Below are 25,186 nucleotides of genomic sequence, written 5' to 3'. Positions count from 1 at the left end.
GAGACCTCGGGGCTGGACAAGTCTCTGTGTAGAGACCTCGGGGCTGGACAAGTCTCTGTGTAGAGACCTCAGGGCTGGACAAGTCTCTGTGTAGAGACCTCGGGGCTGGACAAGTCTCTGTGTAGAGACCTCGGGGCTGGACAAGTCTCTGTGTAGAGACCTCGGGGCTGGACAAGTCTCTGTGTAGAGACCTCGGGGCTGGACAAGTCTCTGTGTAGAGACCTCGGGGCTGGACAAGTCTCTGTGTAGAGACCTCGGGGCTGGACAAGTCTCTGTGTAGAGACCTCGGGGCTGGACAAGTCTCTGTGTAGAGACCTCGGGGCTGGACAAGTCTCTGTGTAGAGACCTCGGGGCTGGACAAGTCTCTGTGTAGAGACCTCGGGGCTGGACAAGTCTCTGTGTAGAGACCTCGGGGCTGGACAAGTCTCTGTGTAGAGACCTCGGGGCTGGACAAGTCTGTGTGTAGAGACCTCGGGGCTGGACAAGTCTGTGTAGAGACCTCGGGGCTGGACAAGTCTGTGTGTAGAGACCTCGGGGCTGGACAAGTCTCTGTGTAGAGACCTCAGGGCTGGACAAGTCTGTGTAGAGACCTCAGGGCTAGACAAGTCTGTGTGTAGAGACCTCGGGGCTGGACAAGACTCTGTGTAGAGACCTCGGGGCTGGACAAGTCTGTGTGTAGAGACCTCGGGGCTGGACAAGTCTGTGTGTAGAGACCTCGGGGCTGGACAAGTCTCTGTGTAGAGACCTCGGGGCTGGACAAGTCTGTGTGTAGAGACCTCAGGGCTGGACAAGTCTGTGTAGAGACCTCAGGGCTGGACAAGTCTGTGTAGAGACCTCAGGGCTGGACAAGTCTCTGTGTAGAGACCTCGGGGCTGGACAAGTCTCTGTGTAGAGACCTCGGGGCTGGACAAGTCTGTGTAGAGACCTCGGGGCTGGACAAGTCTCTGTGTAGAGACCTCGGGGCTGGACAAGTCTCTGTGTAGAGACCTCGGGGCTGGACAAGTCTCTGTGTAGAGACCTCGGGGCTGGACAAGTCTCTGTGTAGAGACCTCGGGGCTGGACAAGTCTCTGTGTAGAGACCTCGGGGCTGGACAAGTCTCTGTGTAGAGACCTCAGGGCTGGACAAGTCTCTGTGTAGAGACCTCGGGGCTGGACAAGTCTCTGTGTAGAGACCTCGGGGCTGGACAAGTCTGTGTAGAGACCTCGGGGCTGGACAAGTCTCTGTGTAGAGACCTCGGGGCTGGACAAGTCTGTGTAGAGACCTCGGGGCTGGACAAGTCTCTGTGTAGAGACCTCGGGGCTGGACAAGTCTGTGTAGAGACCTCAGGGCTGGACAAGTCTCTGTGTAGAGACCTCGGGGCTGGACAAGTCTGTGTAGAGACCTCGGGGCTGGACAAGTCTCTGTGTAGAGACCTCGGGGCTGGACAAGTCTGTGTAGAGACCTCGGGGCTGGACAAGTCTCTGTGTAGAGACCTCGGGGCTGGACAAGTCTGTGTAGAGACCTCGGGGCTGGACAAGTCTCTGTGTAGAGACCTCGGGGCTGGACAAGTCTGTGTAGAGACCTCAGGGCTGGACAAGTCTCTGTGTAGAGACCTCGGGGCTGGACAAGTCTGTGTAGAGACCTCAGGGCTGGACAAGTCTGTGTGTAGAGACCTCGGGGCTGGACAAGTCTCTGTGTAGAGACCTCAGGGCTGGACAAGTCTCTGTGTAGAGACCTCGGGGCTGGACAAGTCTGTGTGTAGAGACCTCGGGGCTGGACAAGTCTGTGTAGAGACCTCAGGGCTGGACAAGTCTCTGTGTAGAGACCTCAGGGCTGGACAAGTCTCTGTGTAGAGACCTCGGGGCTGGACAAGTCTGTGTAGAGACCTCAGGGCTGGACAAGTCTGTGTGTAGAGACCTCGGGGCTGGACAAGTCTGTGTGTAGAGACCTCGGGGCTGGACAAGTCTCTGTGTAGAGACCTCAGGGCTGGACAAGTCTCTGTGTAGAGACCTCGGGGCTGGACAAGTCTGTGTGTAGAGACCTCGGGGCTGGACAAGTCTGTGTAGAGACCTCAGGGCTGGACAAGTCTCTGTGTAGAGACCTCAGGGCTGGACAAGTCTCTGTGTAGAGACCTCGGGGCTGGACAAGTCTGTGTAGAGACCTCAGGGCTGGACAAGTCTGTGTGTAGAGACCTCGGGGCTGGACAAGTCTCTGTGTAGAGACCTCGGGGCTGGACAAGTCTCTGTGTAGAGACCTCGGGGCTGGACAAGTCTGTGTGTAGAGACCTCGGGGCTGGACAAGTCTCTGTGTAGAGACCTCGGGGCTGGACAAGTCTCTGTGTAGAGACCTCGGGGCTGGACAAGTCTGTGTGTAGAGACCTCAGGGCTGGACAAGTCTGTGTAGAGACCTCAGGGCTGGACAAGTCTGTGTAGAGACCTCAGGGCTGGACAAGTCTGTGTAGAGACCTCGGGGCTGGACAAGTCTCTGTGTAGAGACCTCGGGGCTGGACAAGTCTGTGTAGAGACCTCAGGGCTGGACAAGTCTCTGTGTAGAGACCTCGGGGCTGGACAAGTCTCTGTGTAGAGACCTCGGGGCTGGACAAGTCTGTGTAGAGACCTCAGGGCTGGACAAGTCTCTGTGTAGAGACCTCGGGGCTGGACAAGTCTCTGTGTAGGGACCTCAGGGCTGGACAAGTCTCTGTGTAGAGACCTCAGGGCTGGACAAGTCTGTGTGTAGAGACCTCGGGGCTGGACAAGTCTGTGTAGAGACCTCGGGGCTGGACAAGTCTCTGTGTAGAGACCTCAGGGCTGGACAAGTCTCTGTGTAGAGACCTCGGGGCTGGACAAGTCTGTGTAGAGACCTCGGGGCTGGACAAGTCTGTGTAGAGACCTCGGGGCTGGACAAGTCTCTGTGTAGAGACCTCGGGGCTGGACAAGTCTCTGTGTAGAGACCTCGGGGCTGGACAAGTCTCTGTGTAGAGACCTCGGGGCTGGACAAGTCTCTGTGTAGAGACCTCGGGGCTGGACAAGTCTCTGTGTAGAGACCTCGGGGCTGGACAAGTCTCTGTGTAGAGACCTCAGGGCTGGACAAGTCTCTGTGTAGAGACCTCGGGGCTGGACAAGTCTGTGTAGAGACCTCGGGGCTGGACAAGTCTGTGTAGAGACCTCGGGGCTGGACAAGTCTCTGTGTAGAGACCTCAGGGCTGGACAAGTCTCTGTGTAGAGACCTCAGGGCTGGACAAGTCTCTGTGTAGAGACCTCAGGGCTGGACAAGTCTCTGTGTAGAGACCTCGGGGCTGGACAAGTCTCTGTGTAGAGACCTCGGGGCTGGACAAGTCTGTGTAGAGACCTCGGGGCTGGACAAGTCTCTGTGTAGAGACCTCGGGGCTGGACAAGTCTGTGTAGAGACCTCGGGGCTGGACAAGTCTCTGTGTAGAGACCTCGGGGCTGGACAAGTCTGTGTAGAGACCTCGGGGCTGGACAAGTCTCTGTGTAGAGACCTCGGGGCTGGACAAGTCTGTGTAGAGACCTCGGGGCTGGACAAGTCTCTGTGTAGAGACCTCGGGGCTGGACAAGTCTGTGTAGAGACCTCAGGGCTGGACAAGTCTCTGTGTAGAGACCTCGGGGCTGGACAAGTCTGTGTAGAGACCTCAGGGCTGGACAAGTCTCTGTGTAGAGACCTCGGGGCTGGACAAGTCTGTGTAGAGACCTCGGGGCTGGACAAGTCTGTGTAGAGACCTCGGGCCTGGACAAGTCTCTGTGTAGAGACCTCGGGGCTGGACAAGTCTGTGTAGAGACCTCGGGGCTGGACAAGTCTCTGTGTAGAGACCTCGGGGCTGGACAAGTCTGTGTAGAGACCTCGGGGCTGGACAAGTCTCTGTGTAGAGACCTCAGGGCTGGACAAGTCTGTGTAGAGACCTCAGGGCTGGACAAGTCTCTGTGTAGAGACCTCGGGGCTGGACAAGTCTCTGTGTAGAGACCTCGGGGCTGGACAAGTCTCTGTGTAGAGACCTCAGGGCTGGACAAGTCTCTGTGTAGAGACCTCAGGGCTGGACAAGTCTGTGTAGAGACCTCGGGGCTGGACAAGTCTCTGTGTAGAGACCTCGGGGCTGGACAAGTCTGTGTGTAGAGACCTCGGGGCTGGACAAGTCTCTGTGTAGAGACCTCAGGGCTGGACAAGTCTGTGTAGAGACCTCGGGGCTGGACAAGTCTCTGTGTAGAGACCTCGGGGCTGGACAAGCCTGTGTGTAGAGACCTCAGAGGACAGCCTTTGAGACAAACCACTTGCAGAGAAGACTCTGCAGCCTCCACACCAAAGGGAGTCATCCTTCAGACACCTACAAAACCTTTTGACAGTCTATCTTAAACATATGGAAAGGCATTAGAAAACGATATTAATAGAAACTATAACCTGTAAAATACCAGACACAGACATTTTAAAAACTCACTTCAAAATAAAGATGCACCGTGACAGAGCACAAGACAACACAGGCTTAAGAAAAAAGTCATGGATGCCATTTACAACTCGGAGTGTGAAAAGAGCTGAGAGAAGAGGGAACGTCAGTTCCTAAGACAGAAAGAGAAGCTCAGAGACGGAGGAGCCGAGGCCCAGGAAGAAAGCAAGGGGCGAGAAAGTACAGTGGGAGAGGGCGACTCAAGAAGTCTTCTTAGCTAAGACGTGAGACTTCTGTATGAAGGGAGGAGGTGCAAAGGGAGAGTCAGGTTACAGCAGAAGGGCGTCCTCCGAAGCCCCAGGATAAGGGTGGGACAGAGCCTTGCCAGCCTCTGCAAGCTCCTGAGTTCCGGGGCATGAGTGAACACAGACTGAACACTTCAGCTTGTCCTTTAAAATATCACCAAGGTGGCTGAGGTGCCATCATAATTATTAGAGAACTCCGCATGCCATGTGGAGTACCAGTCCTGCTAGGTCGGATGGGGGGGTGTGAACGACCCCTTCGCAGGGGTCACATATCGGAGCTGCTGCGTCTCCCACATTTACATTTCAACTCCTAACAGTAGTAAAATTACAGTTCTGAAGTAGCAACAAAATAATGTCATGGTTGGGGGTCACCACGACTGAGGAACTGCAGAGTGAGGGAGGTTGAGAGCCACTGTCCTCCAGAGTGAGAAGTGATCTTAGGAAGAGGGTTAGGAAACCCCTGCAGTTTGAACTGAAGTTGGGGACAGTGAGGCAGGAGCTGGCTAAAGAGCACAACTGGGGGGTTGGGGATTTAGCTCAGCGGTAGAGCTCTTGCCTAGCAAACGCAAGGCCCTGGGTTCGGTCCCCAGCTCCGAAAAAAAGAAAAAAAAAAAAAAAAAGAGCACAACTGCCCAGCTCTGCTCACGGCAGCCAGCAGCAAGAGCTGCCCCTCCGCCCATCCCTTGACCTGAGGTGCCGTGGAAGGGTAAAAGTCTAGAGTGAGGTGGTTGGGCCTGAGCACCTGCTACCCTGACAGCCAAGGAGCCACCAAGTCCCCTAGGAACAGAGCTCCCGCCCAGAGGGCACATGAGGGCACTGATGTCACCAGGGTGGGGAGGGACTGAGCTCCATTTCTGAGGGTCAGGAGAGGGTCCTGGGTGTGTGTTTACCTGGAGGATACACCAAAGCCACATGGTCCCCAGCATCTAGTCGGCCCTTCTCCATCAGCGCGGCAGCCACTCTCTCAGCCCTTTTGTGCAGCTGGATGCAGGTTGCCGTGCTGGTGACTGTGCCCTGGGGAGGAACCGAGGTCAGAGGTCATCAGTGAGCTGACGCTTCCCGCTTCCGGACAGGGGAGTATCTGCCCTGCACACCAGCCCTGTGCTTGGCCAGACGCTTCCAGTAGGGGCTGGGAACCTCTGAGGGCCCCATCGGAGCCTAGGAAGGGACGCACTTCACTCACACCTCTTCCCTGAGACCTGGCTCTCAGGCCTCTGACTGGGGCCTGCAGGACACTGCCCTCTTGTCCCTGGCCAGCACGGGGCTATGGCCCTCAGGTCCTCTCTTCTTTGCTGCTCTGGGCTCCTCTCCAAAGCCGACTACATCTTTGTTGACAGTTAGTCACGGTCTGTCGCCAGCGTGACTTAGAATTCAGTTTAGTATGACTTAGAATTCAGTTTTATATGGGTGTTTACTGAGATACACCAGGAAGCAAGATGGCCTCCCACATGAGAAACTTGAGTCTTTAGCAGAGAAGGTTTCCTATTGTTCACAGAGCAGGGAGACACAGTCCTGTGCCTGCCCTTGAGGCTGAGAAAGAAAGATGGAGAGTTGAAGGCCAGCCTGGGATACACAGCAAGATCATCCCAGATAAAAATAAATAAAAAGTAAGCCTCTGAATGAGCAGAGAGTACCAAGACTGAATTTACGTTTTCTAAGATCACGAAACCTGCTCTCCACGTGACAAAAATGAAGGTATCTTAAAGTACGATTGGTGTAACTGACAGGGAATCACGCCAGGTTGTCACAGTGTTTGGTTCTGTAATCCTGTGCTGTGAGGGTTACAGAATCTCCTTTGATTCTAGGCATTCTCAGTATGAGTAGAGCATTAACAGATGCTCACACAATATGACAGAAAATTTCAGTCCCAAAGGAGAAGCAGTTTGGAACAGCTAATAGTGTTTGTCATTTCAAAGATGTGAGGAAATATACAAAGACTAATGTATAATTATTACCATATAAACATTTCCTTGTACTTCATAAACGCTCACGCAAGGTACTCACACAGATATAGTTTGTAATAAGAAAATACAGCTGCTAAGAATTTTCCAGATAAATGCACATCAACAACTTTGTGTCCACTGTTCAAAGCACAGGTCTCTACAAGACAACTGACAGGCAGAGAGGACGGTGCCCCAGAAGGGACTGAAGTCTAACAGCAGTCTATTCCCCCAACAGAAACAAGGAGGACACGGAAGTGACCCCGAAAGTCCACCGCTCACCTTAGCATTCAGGAGCAAGAACAGCGGGTGGTCGGGAGTGGTGTGAGCCCTCCACTGCAGCACGTCCGCCAGGAACAGGAACTGCAGAGAGAGAGGAAGCCTCGCACCGGCACAGTCTTGGATGCCACCTGCCCCCAGGAGCTGCCCAGTACCTTGCGAGCCTGGTCACTGTCCTCCAGGTGGGCCAGCTCTCTCCCAGAGGCCTGTGCGATCCTCTTTCCGGCAACCAGGTTCCCAACAATCATGGAGGCTGGTCCGACTTCTGCAAACAGATTCCAAGTGATGAGTTGGGAACTTCTAATCTGTAACTGTCACACGAATCTAATTACATATATAACACTTGTTATTGTGAAACATACCAGGGTATTTAACTCTTTTCTTTAAATGTAAATATTCAGATCACTCTCTAACATAAACTATGCCATCTAACATAGTCTTAGGATGTCAACCAAGTTATTAATGTTTTCTTGCTTTATTGTATTTCATGTATTAATCAGAATTCCTAAAGTGTCTCATACTTAGCAATATAATTATGTGTTCAAAGACCAGTAAAGAGAAGTTAGCATTTCCTATTTACATAGACAATTCTCTGACGGAGTGAATATGCTAGTTAAACTAGCCTCTATATTTCATTTTTGTGTTAAAATAGAAACAAAAATTAACCCTTGATAAACTTCCACTCCTAAAACCCAGTGGCTACCAGGGGCTCCTTGGATTCCAGAGCCTGCATCTGCTTATAGACACTAAATCTACCTCCATGGAGCCACCCTTGAATGTGTCATTAAAACTGATTCCTGGCAGGCAGGGGGAAACCAACAGGCAGGTACGCCAGCAACTCCCCACTTTGTGAACCAGGAGCAGGTGCTTAACCCCAGGCCCGAGAGGTGGGTGCTACCACTGCAAGAGCCAAGGCAGTCATACCTGCTGCAGCCGGCCCCAATTACGGTCAGACAGCCTCGCTGTCAGGTACTGACCTGGCTGTTTCTGGCGAGGCTTGGGAAGGTTGGTAACGCATGTGTGAGGGCACATCAACACGTTACATGGGTGTAGCGTCCCTTCCAGGAAGCGTTGCTTCGTTTCAGAAATGTGAATTCCTCCAAGAGGAGCCTTGGGCAAGGTGTTGGCGGGAACCAGGGCCAAACAGTACACGCCCACCTGGTGGATGCTGTCAATGGCCTGGAAGACAAACCTGTGCTGAGCACGCGCTGCTAGCCCAGGCTACGGAGAGCCGGAAGGGGACACCACACAGAACAGAACACTGAAGTACAGAAGTCCAGGAGCGAAGCAGACAGACTGTGCCCTCCTACCATGAGATACACAGAGTCTACACAAACACAGAAGCCTCTGCAGCTGCTTTTATCAAAACACAACCTCAGGAGCCACTAATGTACGTGGAGGCCTCCAACCAAAAACGACAGACGCTCCATGTCCTAAATTTGGAATTATGTCTGTATTTCAAATACAACCAACTTAATGATAAAAAGCAACTCCTAATAACTGAAAATAAAGAATGTACTCGATCAGAACTCGGCGAGTAGCACAGTCCAGAGCACTGTCTCTCTCTTCAGACACATCAGAAGAAGACATCAGATCCCATTACGGATGGTAGCTGGGGATTGAACTTAGGACCTCTGGGAGAGCAGTCAGTGCTCTTAACCACTGAGCCATCTCTCTAGCCCCCAGAGCCTCAATTTAATGTGGATTTAAACAGTCTTGCTGGTTGGTGCCCAAAGGAAGAGAACTGTAACATCACGTGAGCTATTCCCAGCTCTCCTGTCTGGCTCAGCATGGAGACCACACTGTGAGGCACTGGGGCCCAGTGCCAGTCATCAAGGAGTGATGCTGCCTATTGTTAGCAACTACAGTAATGGGAGGACAATGCGTTAGGTGGAAACCCTGTCTTGAGTTAGAATAAGAACTCTCAGCATAAATTCAGAACACAGACAATCTTATAAACAAACTGACAGTACCATTTTCTATTCTGTCCTCTGGGAAGGACTCAGGGTAATGACTAAGAAATAACCAGTAAGGTCAAGTCCACAGACAGCAGTCTCCAATCTCCCACTCGGGACCACACAGGACAGGTACCCTAGTGACTGGCCAACCGGTTTCTACTATGGCCTCAGAGACCCAGGCTTTATCAAGGGGCTCCCACTGAGCTCAGGATGATAACAGCCAGGGCTACAACACTGAAACCCAGACATTAAACCAACAAGTCCCCAGGGATCACCCCCAAAGGATTCACTAATCTGAAATCTATCCACCACCTTCCCCACTCCTCCGAATTTTCTAGTTAATGATGAAGAAGGACAGTGAAAAGGTCACAGTGAGGTTACCACAGAATCGACAGATCACAGGTGCAGAGAGTGCCATCAAACTGCCTGTCATTTGTTCGCCCCCAGGTGCTGAAAACAGCCCCCGTCCAGCGTGCCCACCTGTAGCACACGGCTCATCCACTGGAAGCTGTCTTCCTCCGAAGAGTCGGGCCGCTGTTCGGCCACCAAGACAATCCGGTCATCGTGCAGAACAGTCACAGAGAACACGGCGATCCTGAGAGAGGACACGGGCAAAGTGACTCCTACTTGGAGGAAGAGTGCGGGAGCTCCTCCTCTCTCAAGTCAGATTACACAAACGCTGCCGAGTTCTGTGTAGTGAGTAGACTGTTACTGTTAATACGCAAAGGAACCTGTCACTCCCATCATCAGTATGATACTAAAAGAGTTCCAACTCACAAAAATAAAGATTCTAGTGCCAAGCCCAAATTAAAAAATATTCTTAATAGGTCAAATATTTCCAATAATAAGTCAATTAATCCTACTTAGGACTGATGGCTGAGAGGGCTGCTCTTTCAGGCGACCTGGGTCTGATTCCAAGCACCTACATGTTAGCTCATTACCTGCAGCCCCAGTCCCAGGGAATCTGATGCCCTTTTCTGACCTCTGTGGGCACCAGGCATACATGTGGCATTCAGACGTGCATGCACACAAAATGCCCATAAAAATAAATTTTAAAACATTTTAAAAACTGGATTTCCCTCTATTTTCCTACAGCATGTGCAGAGGTCAGAGAGAAGTCTGTTCTCTCCTTCCGGGTAGGTCTAGGGTCGAACTCAAGGTATCAAGCTTGCTAGTCAGTATCTAGATGCTGGCCGTCCCACTGGCCTATGTCTCCTTCTCTGTCTCCCTTCATTCCTTGCATTCATATGTATGTATACATGTGCACGTGCACCTTTTTCTTGTTTATAGATTTGCCTGTGTGTGCACTGTGCACATGCACCTTTTTTATTGTTTTGAACTATCAAAACGATCTGCCTTCTCCCATCAAAGTTAACAAGTTGGGGGTTTCCCTGCCCACCAAATCCCTTACACTAGAATGCCCACCACTGTACAGATATGGCTTCTCCTATCTTCTCTGTCAGCTAGTACGCCTGCATACTTCTGCAAGTGGCAGGTACAGCCCACAAGCACAGTCTTTCATCCAGCAAGCTTTCTCAGTGTCCTCTTGCTGCCCTTCTTGTAGCATCCCCATTATGTCTGTACTTCAAGGGACCACCCTCTGGCAGGTGTCTGTGCCCGTCTGGAATGACTCCTTATTTCTTTAGTGCATGTTCACAGGCAGGGCCTGGCCCAGCTCACAGGTACACACTGGAATAACAAAGGCACATGCCCGCTTTTGAGAAGAATAAGACTTTAAAGGAAGTTGGCTGGGCAGACCAAAAGGAGAAGAGCTCCTTCCAGGATCGAGAGCTCTGGGGTGGAGAGAGAGAGAGAGAGACAAAATCCCTTCTCAGCCCTTTCCACTGTGTCACAGGCACAGGTATAGTCGTCCGACACTCCACAGACGTGAGTGTCTAAAGTCCATGCTTAACCAATGCAGGCACTCAGGAGAACATTTTTATTCTGGGAGCAAGGAAGTATATTATGTCTCCTGAAACCTTACTAGGAAAAAGAATCGGCCTTCAGTAGTTCACAGAGTGGTGCTGTTCTTTTAATCAGTGTTCATGAGACAGCAAGGAAGCTTGTCCCTACTCACCTCCCAGCAGCTGGGATCCTGTCCTTTTGTCCAATCAATGCATTTGGACCTTACTCTCTTTTTTAAAATATGTATGTATGTATGTATGTATGTATGTATGTATGTATGTATGTATGTACACATGCATGTATTATTTATTTATTATATGTGAATGTTTTGCCTGCCTATACGTCTATGTACCTTGTGTGTGCCAATGTGTGAAGAGGCCAGAACACTGTTAAGATACCCTGGAAGTGGAGTTAAACCTTCTGTGTAGGTGCTGGAATCGAACCTGAGTCTTCTGGAAGGTTCTCTCAACTGCTGATCCACCCCTACAGAGCCAGACCATGCTCTCTTAGGGAGCTGAACAAATGCTGAAAATGAAGTCGTTTCCCTCTGCTATCTCTGATGCGAACATTGTTTTCTTTCTTTGTGTAACTTTTCTGCTACGTGTACATTTTAAATTCTGCAAATTTGGGTTTCCTGGCTTCTCCTCTACTACACAGACCTCCCGGATTTGAGTGAGAAGAGAGTCTACCATGGTGCATCACCTGCCTCTGTAGACAAACTTCATGGGTTCCACAGCCAGGGCAGTAGCCACAATGTCATCTGCATTATGTCTGCGTGCTCCTACGACCGTCAGCCCGTCCAGCTTGCCCACGACGAAGACCAGGTTCTCCTGAGGAAAGGGTGTGTCAGGCTTCAGGAGAAGGGTTTGAGAGCACTAAGAATACAGCACCTCACATGGGGTCAAAACATGAGTGCACCCTCAGTACTAGGTCGGGTGGAACACTCAAGGGTGGGGAAAGGATGTCAACACAAAAGGGCTACAAAGTTACGGGTGGGTGTGTGAAGGACTCTGAGATGCTCCAACAAGGGCAAGGCATCCATGTGTGTCATGTGACCCATGAGCTGACTATGTGGCTACAGACATGGCCACATTACACTAGCTGCTGGTATTAATCAATTCAGACACCCACAAGGGAACAAGCCTCTCCCTGAACTATGACAACCAACGTTTCTGGGAAAGGACATCAATCATCCACCTGAGAAAAGGTGGGCCAAGATGCTACAGAATGTATTCATTCCAACATACTTTAAATATCAAAACTGGGAAAAATGATAAAAACAAAGACACCTCCACCTCCTTGTTTCCCACCCAGCATCCACTGTGGGTCTGTGGCTGGAGAAACACTACATGCAGGTAAGGAGCAGGCCAGGGTGGTCAGGATGAATGGTCAAGGTCACACTGAGAACTAAGGACCTCGAGGACAAGAGGACGTCTGCAATGAGGTGTTCTTTTTCCGCCAGAACTCTCTGCTGCTGGGCGGGTGGGTACAGGAGGTCCTATTCATACTCACAGGCCCAATAAACCCCAGAAGACCTGTCCGGGTGAAAGGCCGGTCAGAGACAGGGACTCCATCCGCAGTGACCGGGACGGTCTGCCAGAACAGGGAAGAGGATGTCAGGCAGCAGACAACTCACTGACTACTAGAAAGACAAGGCAGGCAGGCAGCACTCAATAATGGCTCATGCCTCCAGAACGTCTCTGGTGATGACGCTTGGGAGCGCAGGCGCTTTAAAGACAAAGCCCACCATTACATCAGTGCTCTAGGGGAAACGTGGGTCAGAGGTAGAGCCTTCTGGGAATGTCATCTTCTTGCAAAGCTTAGCAGCAGTTTTCAGACATACACAACAGTTACATTTTATTTCTATTCCCTCCTAGTTGGTCCAGTGTTCTATTTTAGCTTGCAGATCATTTCAGTTAACATATTTGGACCACAGTCTGGCATAGCCTGGGTGGATGTGACTGTTGGGGAGGGAGGGGTGGAAGGCTGAGAACTATCTTAGAGGACAGAAAATAGAGTTAGGACCAGATGACACTACCTTAGTCATTTCAAATGCCACAAAGCGCCTATGGCCCAGGGCTAAGTGTTCCACAGGGCACCAGGCCTTCCACAAACCATTTTCTCACCCTGACTGCACTTCTGAATGGATTCACCACCCACAGGACTCCACCCAAGCTCCTGGTATGGCCTGTGCGTACAGGACTCGTCATGAACAGGGCCGTGCTGTGAGCCGAGCTGAGGTCTATCAGAGCCTCCTTACTGGCCAAAGCCGTGGAAGTCTGTGGAGCCTGTGAATCGCTCGGTCCCAGCAGCCCCTCGCAGGCCTCCACTCCACCCTGTACTGGGGCCCAGCAACACTCCTGGGACCAGAGAAAGATGAGGAAAAGGATACAAACCTCAAAGACATTCTTTGTGATGCCAAGCAGCCCGTAATATGCTGTCCCAGTGGCCACAGAACTGACACAGATCTCTCCGATTTCATCAGTTTTACAGAGGTAAGGGACACCGTCTACCTTCACGACACAGACACTAGCTAAAGAGAAGAGAGCCCAAGATCATCAGGGGATACATTTACGTGCTGTTCCCAAAGGTTTGCTTGCTCACGTATTTGTGGGGTTTCCATTTGTTTGCTTGTGTATTTGATACCATGTAGCTCTCACTGGACCGAGCTGGCCCAAGAAACTCAGAGATCCACCTGCCTCTGCCTCCCAAATTCTTACATGAACAGTCACAGCGTGGACAGTGCTAATTAAGTTCTTGTGCTCTTAACCACTGACTGTTCGTCCAGAGGTTCTAAGTTCAAATCCCAGCAACCACAACTATCTGTAATGAGATCTGATGCCCTCTTCTGGTGTGTCTGAAGACAGCTACAGTGTACTCATAATAAATAAATAAATCTTTAAAAACAAAAGAACTTGTTATAAGCGGCATGAGGGTTAAGGCTATAGCTAGGTGGAAGCGAGCTTACCTAGGATATAAGGAGTCCTGGGTCCACTGCCAACACTAGAGAGTCAGATGCAAACCACACATACAGACACGCACGCACGCACGCGCAAGCACACACACACACACACACACACACACACACCTACGTAACACTCTCTTGACTAACAAAATCACATTTTTCCAAGTACATGAGTATTTACTTTCAGTGTGCACAGATGATTTAAAAGTCACAAAATAGCTCAAATTACTACAAATCCACTTGATACTGTGGTAAGGGCGAATGCTAGGAGACACAGCTTCAGTGCTGGGATGAGACACTGTCAGATTTGACTACGCCCACAAGCCCAGTCAGCTAAGGAACAGCCAACTGCTGGGAGGGGCCTGGACCCAAGAAAGAACTGCTAAGGAAGTGCATGTACAAACAGTCATTGTGTGGCTATTTCATCAGCGGTAAGACTTGGACTGAAGCGTGCTAAGACACGGGATGTTTTCCAGGGAAGTGAAGCATTCAATTCTTCTAGGAAAGCCCATTAAATCCAGGAAGTAAACGACTCAAAAGCTTCAGGAAAATCCCTGAAACTCGCCGGATTCATTAGGCTCCCTCTCCCAAGGCTTACGTATAACCCGCAGTGAATCAGGAATCATTCTCAGAGAAGACCAGCTTCCTAGAGGAGGCGCAGACCACTGGAGCTGCTGAACAAGCCAGCCTCTTAGGTTGCCTGCAGGTTGTACAGCGTGTTCCAGGTTCAACTTTTGTGAGCAGTCACCTAGGCTGGCCTTGGCTTTTAGTGATACAGCTGTCGCTCCTGGAGCTCACTGGTCCACTAAGTTGGACGTGGGTGGTATCCTTACTTTGGGCTGTTATGGATTCCCTGTCTGGGGTGAGTAGATGGCTGCTCACTTGTTCCCCAGGGAAAGTGTCACGCAACAAATGTGTACACCCATCAAGCAGACAACACATACACAGAGAAAACATCGGGGAGCACATGTACAGTCATGTGGGCGTGTGTGACTGGGAAGTGCATAAACATGAGGCAGGTTTGCAAGTCTTACAGCATTAAAGGAAAACGAGTGTAACCCTTGATGTAGTCAAAATAAACAGTGAGGACCGAGGAAATGGCTGCTAGGAAAGTGGATGCCGGGAAGCATGGGGGCCTAAGGTAAATCCCAGAGCCCACGTTAGAAAGCCGTGCAGGGTGGCTTTTTTTTTTTTTTTTTTTTTTAAAGTTCTAGTGTTGGGCACACAGAGACGGGCAGGTCCTTGTGGCTTGCTGGCTAGCCAGCCTAGCCTAGTAAGAGAACTCTAGGGTTAGAATGCCTAGGTAAGACCACTGGAGGTTGTCCTCAGGCCCTACATGCACACGCACAGACATGTGTCCCCCTCCGCATACAAAGGAATGTACAAACCAAGTACAACTCACAATCCCCCCATGATTTACGACTTACTTAAACTCCATTATAACAAGTAAAAAGTATTATGCCATTGTCTGTTTTCCTGTTATTATTTGGTTGTTGCTGATACAAGGTCTACTAGGCAGCCCACGCAGGTCCCGAATGGAAGGTTCCTCTGCCTCAGTGTCCTAAGTACTGAGATTACTGAGGTCACCCGCCGGGCTTTTGAAGATGTTTTAACTACAAAGCCAAGCATTCCGCAAGACTGCTTCTAAGGTAGCCAAATTATAGGAAGAAATATAATTCACAGGAATTAAAAGGTGGAGCTGGAAACTAATTTAAACCTCTGTGCTCACTCCGATCAGAACTCTGCCTAACCCAGGGCCAGTCTACCGGAGCATCTGTGGCAGGAGTTGAGCGCCCTTCGGTAAGGCTGCCTGTGACACGGATTGCAGCTTGAAGTCAGAATGCCGGGCAGGCAGCAGAACCCATACATCTGGCAGAAGAGGGGAGCACTGATGTTGGGGTAACTGGGTATGAGAGATAGCACCCTACTTCTGAAACTAACAGGGTGTCCTGATTAGCCTTACCAACTTGGCCCAGCCTAGAGTCCTCTCGGGGGAGGTTCCTCAGTTGAGGACCTGCCTAAAGCAGGTCTGTGGACAAGCCTCTGACAAACTGTCTTGATTATTAACTCACGGAGGACATGCCAGCACTGTGGGTCCTTCAGGAGGTGACCTGAGATGCATAAAAATCTAGCTAAACATAATCCAGCTAAAATTCCAGCATAGTTTCTGCTTCAAGCTCCTGCTAGGTTGCTGCCTTGACTTCCCTGAAAGTGTAAGCCACACGAATCCTTTCCTCCTGCAGGATGCTTTTGGGTCAGCATCCGAGAGAAAACCAGGACAGAAGAGGAGGACACTGCCCATGGCATGAGGGGAATCCAAGGTGGCTTCCAGTAGCTGCAAGAGGAGTGAACTGAGAGCAGTTTGACAGTATCCCTGCTGCCAAGGGTTCCTAAGCCAGGCCCTGCCCCCATTCCTCAGTGACACTCGAGAAGGCCGCTGCACACCCCTTCTCCCTGTCCTTCCTCAAAGCAGCAGGCAAGTGCATGCGCCAACATCTACAGGAGGGTGCATCTGGGATTTTCTTCCTTCCTTTTTTTAGGGGGTGGGGGGTCCACATCTCCTGTCACCACAGGTGCTTCTTACAGCCTGCTCAGGTGACCTCATCATCCAGGCATTTGCAGAGTCCGTTTTCTTCCGAGGTCCCCCATAGAGCCTTCAGGGCATGAGGCCAAGAACTACTCCTGGGGTGTGGCGAGTGAGCTAGCCCAGCTGGTACACTGATGCTCTTTCTGTTGTGTCGATCAGGGAAAGACGCAGGTACATTCTGACCAACTCTTACCTCCAGGCATCACCTGGCCGACATCCTGAACAGTGAGGACCGACAGCTTCTCCTCGGTGTCAACTCTGATCACACCGTAGCTCAGGCCGTTCATGGACAGGACAGCTTTCCTTGGTGGAGGTCCTCCCAGGTCTGGGGGCCTAGACATCAAGAACACCAGCAGGCTGTTGACAAGGGCTATCACTCCAAGGAGGAGGGCACTGAGGGCCGGCCTCCCCTGACGGTCAGTTCCTCACTAAAGCACCTGCTCTGTGTATGGCCTTGTCAAGACAGTGTGCCTTAAAGCCATGCCCCTCCTGCAGTAGAACTCCAATACTCTTCTTATCAGAGGTAGGCCCATGACTACCAGGCAGGTGACACTGTGACCTCTGAGTCAGTCATCAGATGCGACTCAATCTCTATCTGGTTGTCTTGTGACTTAAGCACAGAGCCCTAGGGTACCCAGGTGGGCAGACTGAGTGTCGGGAGGCCTCTGTGCGGCAATGGGCTATGATACTGTGCACGTGTAGAGGGGGCTCAGGCCCATGGCACCTTTACAACACCACCTGCCCACAGCAGATGGCCTCTATGGTGAGCCGTGGCCTGAAGCCCCACAGAGTGGTGCTTGAGGGCTGGATCAGCAGTAACAGGAGATTTATGGTCAGGGAAGGAAAGTGCCTTTGGGCCTAGCTGTGGTTTGTGCTGTGTGTAAGAATTACAGGAAGGGACCCGGGGCCCAGATACTAGGACACCAGCTCTTAGATGGGGCTGGGGACTCTCGGGGCAGCCTCGAGGCCATGAAGGAAATACCCACGAGAGCAGCTTGGGGTGTAGAGGTTATGGTGCCAGATGCTTCCCTCGGTAAGTTCAAGGTCCTCTTCAGCAGACCCGCAGCCAGCAGAGCCTCTCAGGATGAGGAGCTCTCGTTTAGTTATGACTTTTACGTAAGATGGGGCACAGAATAGCAAGCTCTCCATTTGGGAAGAAGCGTAAGGAAACAAAGTCAAGAGAATCCAATGTAGTCCAGGAGTCACTACCCGACTCCCGGCATGCATCTAGACTGCTGAGGGGAACAGAAGTGCAGGCTGCACCTCTGCTACCTGAGGGAGACTGCGGCACTCGTAGGAAGTCCTTCTCAGGATGCCCAAGAGTTAGTGACAGATTACAAACTTAGAGCCATGGTAACTCCATTATACACAGACTACTCGAATGTGTGTTCACAAGAGACGGCATGCAATTCAGTTACCTGCGGATGGCTACTGTTAGCGCCTCAGGAGAACTGGCACAAGGACAGATGACCTCTGGCCTCAGACCTCTAGACTGGAAGACGTTGAGGAAGGCATCGCAGGAAGATATTGACCCTGTGTAAAGCACGAGAGGTGACTGAGGGCCAGCAGGCCAAGAGCACACAGTGTGTAAGGCATCACGCTGACCTGACAGCCAGGCTGAGTCCTAGCTGCACATAAACCTGTTTTAACAAGATTGCCACTACAGTTTGGCAAGGCAGCTTCTTTAAGGGTAGGAGTAGTTACCACAAGACATACATGATCGTTTCCAGCTCGGCAACAAGCAAGAGTCTGGACCCCTCACAGCAGGCCGTTTTCAGTCTTGTTGGTTACTGTGGCCCAGCAAGTGCAGCTCCTACGAGAGCTTTAGAGATGTGTGATCTCCATCTCCACGGAAGATGTCCTGCCTTGCCCTAGTGTCCTCTCCTCTGGGTAGACTCCTGTCACCCAGGGCTGGCAGGCCTTAACAGTGAGTGAGTGTTAGAGAACTTGGCCTCAGGAGGCTCTGCCTGCTCTGCGCCCTATAGCCACAGTGACTCTAGGGCTTCATTATAAACCTCTCCCAACAAGGGTACATAGAAGGGGAAAAGCATCTACAAGGTTCCCCGCTTTCACATTCTCTGGGGAGGCAGGTGTCTCCTAAGGAAAGAAGGCGACAGATTGCTCCGTGGTACCAAGACTGGGTAGAGCATCATAAAGGGCCGGGAAGTGAAGAGCAAGTTAGGCTGATGAAGGAAGCCTAGCTGTCCTGTACCTGCAGAAATGTGGATGGAGGAGACGGGTAAAGAAATTAGCGCTAACGTTTATCTCCTGGAAGGAAACACTCCAAGGAAGTGATGTACTCAAGAGATCACGGACTGCAGCTGCGGGCATAAGCAGAGCCAGGGTGGCTGTGGGCAGCTGTGGGCGGCTGTGGGCAGCTGTGGGCATGAGAAGGCATGAGTAGCCATGGATATTGGGAAGAGACACCTTGCTTGTCTGAGATATACACCAAGAGAATAGGAAGTTTCTAGAGGTGCTGTCTGCCTGCTCTGCTCTCCTGAAAGACGGGGTACACAGAAGAATAGGAGCAACTATTTGTGCTGCAGAAGAAATCCCTGGCTCAACAAGTGTCACTCCAAGCTCCCCTAGGGGACGCCTGATCCAGGCCTCAGGCTGTCCTGGACCTAAGAAGCTTAGGCAGCTCCCACAAAAGCAGCTGCTCTCGGACTGTTTACAGCTGAGTCCTCGCAGCCTAGGCAGACGCCACAGGCATTCCTCCAGGAGGGCTTGGAGTTGGCCAGAGATAAATGGAGGAAGAATAGCTGGGTCCCTGTGAAGGAAGTTGGGGTTGAGAGCCACATCAGGGGAGCCTAACACTAAGGGGCAAGAGGCTCAGTAGGTCCCTAACAAACTGGGGACCCTATTTATAGCATAATCCACTGACTTCTTAAAGACAATGACTCCCAGTAAAGGTTTTGACAACTGTATTAAAATTGCTTGTAAATTTAGAGTCTTAATAAATGCATATGTCTTAATAAATACAAGGGGCAGCATGTCACAGAACACTATAGGGTACTTGTACTTCCTTATAGGTCACTTAACAAAGCAGTGATAAAGCTCGAGTTTTGTACATTAGGTTCCAGCTCGACAGGCTGTTTGGTCCTCCTGGCAAGTCAAGAACCGTGTGTGCAAAAACCCCAAACCCACCCTAGGTTACCCAGTCTACTCACATGGGTTTGCGCCATCCGCCACAATCAACATACGCAGAGAGCTGAGACAGACGTCCCTCTGACCTCGCTGTGCCAAGAGTGACCAGTGCATATCTCGGGACTTCACCAGGGCAGCCCGGGCTACAAACAGAAGGGAGTACAGATGTCTCAGTGTCACAAGGCAGGCACGCTCACACTCCAAGATACTGCTGTGCTTCGTCCTGTGCAGAGGGTGAGCGGCCTGCTGCAGGGACAGCTCCTGTCTGTGTAACTAGCATTGGTGATCTTGTGTGCTCCTAAGTCTGTCCTTTCCTCCTTAACACTGAATCTGGAGATGCGAATTGGATGTAATATGCTCGGATCCACTTTCCAACCTTTTGTTTTTATTTTACGTGCATGGGTGTTCTGCCTGCATGTATGTCTGTGTACCACGGGCACACAGAGCAGAGAGTGGCATAAGATTCCCCACAACTGGAGTTATGATAACTGTCAGCTACCATCTATAACCTGAGTCCTCTGGAGAATCGACCAGTGATCTTAACCTGAGACATCTCTCCAGCCCCAGCCTTTTAAAAGTAAATTTTTATTATTTTATTTATGAGTGTTTTGCCTGCATATGTATGTGTGCACTATGTGTGTGCCTGGTACCCTCGGAGACAAGAAGAGGACACAAGATGCCCTGGAGCTGAAGTTACAGACAGTTGTGAGTCACCAAGTGAGTGCCAGGACTTGAACCCAAGTCCTCTGAGAGATGGGGCAGCGCTCTCAACACCAGAGCTGTATCCAGTCTTTGAACATCGCCTGTTTTCTCTTACATGTGTGCTGTCCCTCCCCTTGTTTTGTGCTGTCTCATTGCCAGAACCATCACTGGGGCAATGGCAGCCTCCAGCTCAGGTCACGAAATGAGCTGGGATTTGAACTGAGTCACCCTCAGTGAGTGTGCAGAGCCCAGTGAATCCCACTGCCTTCGATGGGGCTTTGTCTTCCTCCATAAAATGATGCAAGCCATTCTGTAGCAGGAACGCTGATCTGGGGGATGCCAGGAAATACCACTGTCACCTGCACTCGCTGGGTACAGTAAGTTGGTCTTAGTCGCTGCTGAGCTCTAGTGGACAGAGACAAAGGATGCTGGAGCTCTGCGGTCACATGAGAGGGATTCCTGCGTGACGTTAGGACACCCCCAACCACTGGAAGGTTGGAGAACAGGCCTCACAGGTGGCCCACCACGTCCATCCATCCTGCCCGTCACTGACTATCGTTTGAACAGCGGCCTTGTTAGAGCATCAAAAGTTCTAGCTACAAATTAAAACCATCTCAAATAATATTAGGAACACTCATGTGATACTGAAGGGAACTTCCCAAGTATTGAATTAGGAGTGCCTGGTCCTTCAGCGAAGAGCCCAGTTACGCTGCTACAAGGGGCTGCCGTGCCCCGAGAGGGTCTGGGCCAGCATGACCTACAGGGACATCCCCAGATGGCTCTTCAGGGCCAGCTATATGTCTGTGTGCTGCCTTCATGTTTTCTCAGTTTCTCAACATCAGGCTGTAGAGAATTCTTTCAGGAAAGATGAGGCAAGAGAGGGCAGTCTGCTACCTTTATAGGAACACACTTTCTGGATCCAGGAGAGGGGGTTGACCTTCATTAGGGCGTAGGGGATGCTGATAACGTGCATCCTGTTCATGACACTCTGCAAAAATAAAGAAACGAGGGGTTGGGGATTTAGCTCAGCGGTAGAGCGCTTGCCTATCGAGCGCAAGGCCCTGGGTTCGGTCCCCAGCTCCGAAAAAAAGAAAAGAAAAAAAAAAATAAAGAAAGGAACGGACTAGATCAGGGAAGCAAGATGAACTATGCTGACGAGCAAACCAGACCCAACAAGCTGGAGTCAGAATTTCACGGGGTTGGCTCATCGCTTGCTCCCACCCCAGCCACTAGCAAACAACACTCACTGTTAAGACTCCATGCCACAGACCAGCATCCAAACAACACTCACTGTTAAGACTCCATGCCACAGACCAGCATCCCTTTTGAAGTCCAGCACATTCGTTAATGTTTCGGCTGAAAGCGGACACAGAAAGTTAAAACTTCATTAAGCACTGCACGTGTTGAGCGTGGCCCCGAGATGAGTACGGAACCAGAGCACCAGAGCTTCAGGAGACAGACGGCCCTTCCACACCATGCACCGGTTAACAGCGAGCTACATGTCTGTTCAGGTGACTGGAAACACAGTTCTGGCCTGGAGCGGGGAACCATGCTGATCTTCAATTCAGAAGCACAAGGACCACTACATACAGCAAACCACAGAAAGGTCACTGCGTGGTCGCGCCACTGTGAGGGCCGCCTCTCAGAAGCAGGAGGCAGGGCAACAAACTGCCATGGGCACTCATTTCTCAGCCCCCTCCCCAGACTCCCCCAGTTGTCACACCCTCAGCCCGCAGTCTTGCATCGTACTTGTACAGAGCAGCGACGTGCAAGCCAGAAACGCTGCACTCTGAACGACAATGTCCCCGTCCCTGTTAGCTGAAGTGCCAAACTAAAGGTGGCAGGAATTACATGATTACATGAGGTAGAAAGACCTCGTAGGATTTTGTTTTACAGAACTAACTTTTAAAAAACCATTAAAGTCCTTGAAATACCTGAAAATCTCGGCAAAATCGTTATCACTGTGCCCACATGCTAACCCTTGAGATTAAATATCGTATTTTATGTATTTAAATATGACACTCAAGTTTACTTTCTAGTTTTGCTCAGCTCCAATTCTGCAATGTAAGAAAACCAATTTGTGTCCAATTCTAGCATTTATAATAATGTATTTCCTGTTGATCCCATAAATATATACAGTTACCATCTGTCACTTTAATATGCATTTAAAGTATTCACTGAATTGGGGCTCTACTTTAACAAGATAAGCTGAGACCATAAAGATCACACCTAAGCACTCACATGCACGACTGCTCGGCCACAAACACACTGACTGACAACGAAAACGCCAGCAGAGAGGATGCTGCAAGAGGACTGTCCTCCAGTGCTTACGATGCTCACTGCAGTGCCCAACAACTGATCCCGCCACCGTGCACAACCGAACCACCGGTGCACAGATCTCACACTCCATAAAGTCCGTGTTAGCATTACTTTACTGCAACTGCCCTGGGTGGGGCAGCCAGGGCTCTGCAGAGGGGGACCTGCAGTAGACACCTGCGCCTGCTGCCTGGTGCGGCTGCACTGAAAGTTAATGCACCATGCACAGCAACGGGTGAGGCCATGTACGTCAGGTACCTATGCAGCAGCAAAACTGCGTTCCGGAATGCAGGGCCTTACCTTCCGTGTACCCACACACCTGGGTCAGGGCCTGGCACTGCGCCAGCAGGGATGAGTGGGGTACGGTGACCCCTACTGTGCTGCCGTCCTTGCTGGTTTTATACTGTAAAATTGCAAGGAAGAGAAACAACAACATAAATTTCTGTAACCACAGCGCTTAAGAAGCAGTAGCTGAATCATCTCTCCCTTAGCTTTTCTAATGTGGCTCTTAGGGGACCCGGGACAGTGCTAGAGGACAGCAGTGCACACAGCTGCATCTTAACTGCCCATGTCCTAGGAAGGACAGTCGTCAGGGATGAATTAGGTCAGAGTAAATCCTGACATGACCCATCTAAGGTTCTATAGGACACTATATATATCTGGGGTAGAGGTAGAAATTAGGAGAGCACTTAGCCTAAAAGTATTAAGTAGTTGTCTTTTTATAAAACCCTGGCCTGAGCCTGAGGGATGCGCCTGTGCACTACTGAGAATGGCCTTACCTCAATGTAGGCGGTCCTGGACCCTGTGTCCTGGGCCAGCGGGTACCAGTCCTTCGGAGGCTTGGTCAGATGCTTCCCATCAATCACCAGCCAGGCCAGGGGGGGCCAACCTGTGAAAGGCGGTGGTCAGAAAGCTTTGCTACACACATGTGGGACCTGAGCCCAGGGCGCTGTGGGAGGCAAGGTTTGTTTTCATCTTTGTACTCAGACAGAGAAGCATGGAACATATCAGGTGAACTGGATCAGACCACAGCCTCGACAAGTAGGTCTTCTGCTAAAGACCAGCAGCCTCCGTGGGTATAGCTTCTGGCACAGTGTGCCTTGAAGGCCAAGTCAGGTAAAAAGCACAGCCAAGAGCACAGAACCGTGACCGGGGAGCCTCACCTTTGAAAGTTGCCACCTCTCCTGTCGGCGCCTTGGGCAGGCCCTTCTGACAAGCATCTGTGGTCAGGGCCAGGGTCACCCCGCAGCTGCCCAGGAGAAAGCCAACATGCTGGCTGCCTGCATCCTGCAGAAGACAAAGCGATGGTGTGGAGGCGGAATGCCTGTGGTAGGGGAGCAAGAGCCACAGCCCAGCCCTGAAGCGCAGGCTGTGGGGGATTCCTTCTCCCTTCATAAAACTTCTCATAAGACAATTCAGTCTCATTATCGGCAGGATATTCAATTTTCGTGAAAATAAGACAAGCATTTGAAATTTGAGGGTGCTTTTTGGCTTCTTTATTCACAGTAAAATACAAAGGTCTGGATGGTGGGCTACTTTATTGGAGTTTATTCTTATAAATGAAGTTCAAATACATTTTAATGGTCTCCAGACATAATCGTTTACACTGAGTCCCATCTGGAACCTACGAATGACTCTGGAAATCTGCCCTCATCACAGCCATCACTGTGCAGAGAAGCACTTGCCCTGCCCCCAGATCCTCTCTGCCTGTCCCTCAGAAATGTCCGTCCTATAAGCTTAACAAATCTAGAGTTTGTGCCCTAAGAATCACTGAACCCGGATGCCGTTAGCCTGCTGGACCCCGGGGACGTCCTGGTCTTATTGGCAACTTTTACTTTTGAGATTCTCGAGCATTTGTAATTCATAACGTTCACACTAATGACGACTTCACAAACACAGAAATAAGAAGACAGAAAGGCCTGGTTTTCTAAGCACATGAGTATTCTGCTCAGATATTTTTCAATATTCAGACTACTGACATTCATATCCAAACTGAGACAGCCATCCAGAGCAGCCAAGCCCCTCACATTAACAACTTATGAATGATAAGGCTGGCTGTCCTGTGGGTGAACAAGAAATGCATGAAAATGCCCAACCCATTTATTTGAAGTTATAATTAATTCAATAAATAAAACCCAAAATAGCTTGTGAATCAAATTCTGTTCACTGGAAGGCAACACACTCACGATTTCTTTTGGAAAATTCAGGCAGGCGCTATGACAGCTCTGCCCCATTGGAGTACAGCCCTATCTGTAGGCAGCCTCCTTGGAGCACTCCCCAAGGTCCTAGGAGGCCTGTGTGACGCTTGCCTCCTCCAGGCACCTGTTTAAGGCCCTGTGAAGAGGGCACTGATCACACAGCACCTAAAGAGAGACGCAGAGGGTGCCCAGTCCTGGGCCTGACCCACATCTGTTACCTTTCTCGTTAATGGTACTTCTATAGGGACAGGGACCAGCTCCGCCAGGAGACACCCGTAAAACGCAACCATAAACATTACAGGGTCACTATTTGGAAACACGAGTGCCACCTACAAGTGGAAAACAGCAACGAAAACTGTGAGATCACAGAAATGACGGAGGCTTCTCGTCGTTTAGAATTTCTGCTAATTAGATAAAGATTAGTATGTTTTTACTTTTCAAATTTAGTTGAGAAAATCTAATTTAGTTTTTAAAAAATCTAATGTTGGAATTCATTCTTGTTCTAAAATTT

General features: G+C 50.6%; 1 protein-coding gene across 4 annotated transcripts in view; it reads right to left on the bottom strand.

Annotated features, from left to right (window-relative positions):
* Nucleotides 1-25,186, bottom strand: part of Dip2a (disco-interacting protein 2 homolog A) — an 89,483-nt gene that overhangs the window by 17,360 nt on the left and 46,937 nt on the right. For all 4 annotated transcript variants that reach the window (XM_039099077.2, XM_063279522.1, XM_063279521.1 and 1 more), the window contains 17 exons: nt 24,894-25,004; nt 23,641-23,764; nt 23,257-23,366; nt 22,778-22,880; nt 21,453-21,517; nt 21,056-21,149; nt 19,483-19,602; nt 17,731-17,845; nt 16,506-16,645; nt 13,157-13,293; nt 12,273-12,353; nt 11,463-11,590; nt 9,336-9,450; nt 7,875-8,076; nt 7,053-7,162; nt 6,901-6,981; nt 5,569-5,692 (listed from right to left, as the gene is read on the bottom strand). In XM_039099077.2, coding sequence (XP_038955005.1) covers nt 5,569-5,692; nt 6,901-6,981; nt 7,053-7,162; nt 7,875-8,076; nt 9,336-9,450; nt 11,463-11,590; nt 12,273-12,353; nt 13,157-13,293; nt 16,506-16,645; nt 17,731-17,845; nt 19,483-19,602; nt 21,056-21,149; nt 21,453-21,517; nt 22,778-22,880; nt 23,257-23,366; nt 23,641-23,764; nt 24,894-25,004 — 1,960 coding nt within the window. The remainder of the gene's footprint in view (nt 1-5,568; nt 5,693-6,900; nt 6,982-7,052; nt 7,163-7,874; nt 8,077-9,335; nt 9,451-11,462; nt 11,591-12,272; nt 12,354-13,156; nt 13,294-16,505; nt 16,646-17,730; nt 17,846-19,482; nt 19,603-21,055; nt 21,150-21,452; nt 21,518-22,777; nt 22,881-23,256; nt 23,367-23,640; nt 23,765-24,893; nt 25,005-25,186) is intronic.

Source organism: Rattus norvegicus, chromosome 20 (genome assembly GCF_036323735.1).
Source record: "Rattus norvegicus strain BN/NHsdMcwi chromosome 20, GRCr8, whole genome shotgun sequence".
Lineage (NCBI taxonomy): Eukaryota > Metazoa > Chordata > Mammalia > Rodentia > Muridae > Rattus > Rattus norvegicus.
Note: the sequence above shows the minus strand (reverse complement) of the source record. Positions and strands in the feature narration are given on the sequence as shown.